The sequence below is a fragment of the Macadamia integrifolia genome, chromosome 4 (genome assembly GCF_013358625.1).
Source record: "Macadamia integrifolia cultivar HAES 741 chromosome 4, SCU_Mint_v3, whole genome shotgun sequence".
In the NCBI taxonomy this organism is placed as follows: domain Eukaryota; kingdom Viridiplantae; phylum Streptophyta; class Magnoliopsida; order Proteales; family Proteaceae; genus Macadamia; species Macadamia integrifolia.
In genome coordinates this window covers 11,548,237-11,551,094 of record NC_056560.1, presented here as the reverse complement: position 1 = coordinate 11,551,094, position 2,858 = coordinate 11,548,237, and the positions used below count along the sequence as shown (strand labels likewise).

General features: G+C 37.2%; 1 protein-coding gene across 1 annotated transcript; it reads right to left on the bottom strand.

The window, feature by feature from the left end:
• Positions 1-1,012: 1,012 nt before the first annotated feature.
• Positions 1,013-1,782, bottom strand: LOC122077034. The gene has a single exon (XM_042642775.1). It carries the CDS (start codon positions 1,591-1,593, stop codon positions 1,243-1,245), a length of 351 nt encoding a protein of 116 aa, XP_042498709.1. The 5' UTR covers positions 1,594-1,782; the 3' UTR covers positions 1,013-1,242.
• Between the last annotated feature and the right edge of the window lie 1,076 nt (positions 1,783-2,858).

The window sequence follows — 2,858 nt, the reverse complement described above, 5'->3', positions numbered from 1 at the left end:
ATGTACAAAATGGAGTAATCGAAACATATGCTAATTTCTATCCACTAACCCTATATTATATTGAAATCCTTCGGCATTAGGATTTTTCCCCCCCTAGTTCACTCTTATGATACTTAAAATACCTCCCTGTAGGAACTGAAGCCTATCCAAGAAGCAGAAAACACAACGTAACAGAAGAAAAAACAACCAAACAACCATAATGCAAGGATATTCGTGGTTCAACAAGGTGCCTACATCCATGGTGAGATGATAGTGACTTCACTAGCAATAGAGAATAGTGTTAACAGCTCACTTCCTCTTGCCTCTCTGTTTATGAAGAATTCCCTCTTAACCCTGATGACCCATCACTACCAATTTAAAGGGAAAACATATAGATAAATTTTCGAAGCCCTTGAGAGGTGGCCAACAACCCAGACCACAGAGTATCAATCCTCAACATTCTCCTTTTCTTTTTCAAATGTTCAATGAAGATTACCAAATGGATATGCATGAATTGAAGGGCTAACATAATATCCAGAACTCATCAAATACCAAAATGCTCAGCAATCATGAATCAGGACTAGACAAGTAGTTCCACCCAGGATACAGAAAAAATCTCAACCCAAGTCCAACCTTATGAATATTTTTCTAAGGGACAGATGAAGGCCAGACCCAGGTGTTTATGCTTATGTAGTAAAAAGGATTAAGGAAGTGGGGTTAAAAAAAAGTATTAAAATAAAAATCAGAAACCCAGTAACAGCATCATATTGAGTATCGACTCCACACCCTTCAAAAAGAAAAGGGGGAGGCAGGGGGGAATATCTGGGCTAAAGGCCTAATTCAACCTGACAATACAACACCCCCTCCCCACCAACACCCCCCCCCCCAAAAAAAAAAAAAAAAAAACCCAAAATCCAAGATCACAAAGTCCCAATAACCAATTTTAGTGCGATATAAAAACATGAAGCAATCAAACAACAGAAGACAAATTTCAGAAAGAATATATTCAAAATACAAATTCGGACACAGGTAGTGAGAGTAATACACAGAGAACAGATTTCCTTACCATAAATAACAGAAGTTTCAGTAACCAAATTTACAAACCAAAAAGTTCATTAACAATTAAAAAAAGCATCGACAATTAATGGAAAGGCCCATAAATCAAGGGTTTTGATGATTTCAAGTTCAGATTCTCAGGCATACAGCAGCTACAAGACCCAAAACGCCAAAAAAAGAAACAGAGACACAGATAGATACCAACAATCACCACCATCCATACATCACTTGGGTGTATCTATCCTTAAGCCACCTAAAGCTCTTCCTCAAGGACCCCTTCACTTTCCCTTCCACAGAATAGACCTTGTAGCTAGCAACCCTCTTCTTCCTCTGCAGCTCAGGATCATTAAAGCTCCAACCTATTGAGGACCCAACAGAGCTCTTGGTTTTCTTGATCTTCACCTCTTTGCCCATCTGGGTTTGTGGTACAGAAGAAGAGGCATAAGAAGTACTGTAAGATCTAAAATCACGCATACCATTAGCAGTTGATCTTCCTCCATAGTAGTTCTCTATTTGCATCCTCCCATCCCCATATGACTTAGATCTGTAATCTTCCATGATTACAGACAGAAGAAAGATGGAAAGACGTGAAAAACTTCCGAGTTTGAAACGGAAGTGGAGGAAATGAGAGAACAGAGACACGGAAGAAATCCAGACGAACAAAGAAAAGGGAGAGAAGAATCTGGAGACAGGAAATGAGGACTCTCTCGCTGAATTTGGAACAGCTAAAAGGTTCCTTCTTATATTTTATTTTATTTTTATTTTTAATGAGGTTTTGTTTTTGACGTTGTGAGTTTCCGACGTCTCTACTGTGCAGGTTGCGTGGGAATTGTTGACTCCGAATAGCAGGTGAGCTGGTGAAGTGGGTGAACGCCACTTAGATTCGTTAAGTGACCGTTAAAAGTCAAAAAAGTTGAACTGACGAGAGATTCCTTTTCTCTTGAAGGGTTAATCTGTTATTAATGTCTTAATCACCCTGGCTAGTTACATGGAGCATTCACCTTTACATTGCATGAAAAACTCAAAATATTATTTTCTATGGATTCTTTTAGTTATGGTTTTAAAAATCGGTTAGGATCCTCCGGATTGAATCGGTATTGAGAGAGATTGATCATTGATATCGATTGGATCTCTACTGATCCACTAGTAAGGTATAATGGTGAAATGATTTGAAATGTCAATAAAAACGAAGGGGTAAATCTGTCTGATCTAATTTGATCCCAATTGAGACTGATCTCAAGTATGTAAAAACTTACATCTAGGTTTCAGTATATCTATGCTTCATTATTTACCATTGACAGTGTATGAGCCAGTCTATGTGATAGAGGATTTCACATATGTCTCAATGGTCAATTTTTTGTGGATTTAGTTCGTTTTTAATTCATGTACAATTCTTTTCTTACGTGCGATATATGTACATTTTTAAAATTCAATGGTTGCCAAAGTTCTTTTGTATTCAAGCCCATTGTAACCCCCCCCCCAAAATGCCTCAAAATTCTACAACGGTAGGATTTTGAAAATATAAAGGTGTCATGTGAACAAAGAAAATTTGAACAGGAATTAGACGATTAAGAATTGGAAAGGAATCGGATCCTTTTTAGGTGTTGGGCCATGTTGGTCTAGCCTTATGTAGAGTGAAAAATTTGGATCCACAATGTAAATTTTAAGTATCAATGAGTTAGCATTCATTACTTTTTCTGAATAGATTGTAGAATCCAAATAGTTACTTTGTGAAGTGTATGTAGTGAATTCGTTAAGAAAAGAGAAAATAACAAGGCTTGAATAGCAGAATTGTTTTAGCTTGCTTGAGAAACTATGAAAAA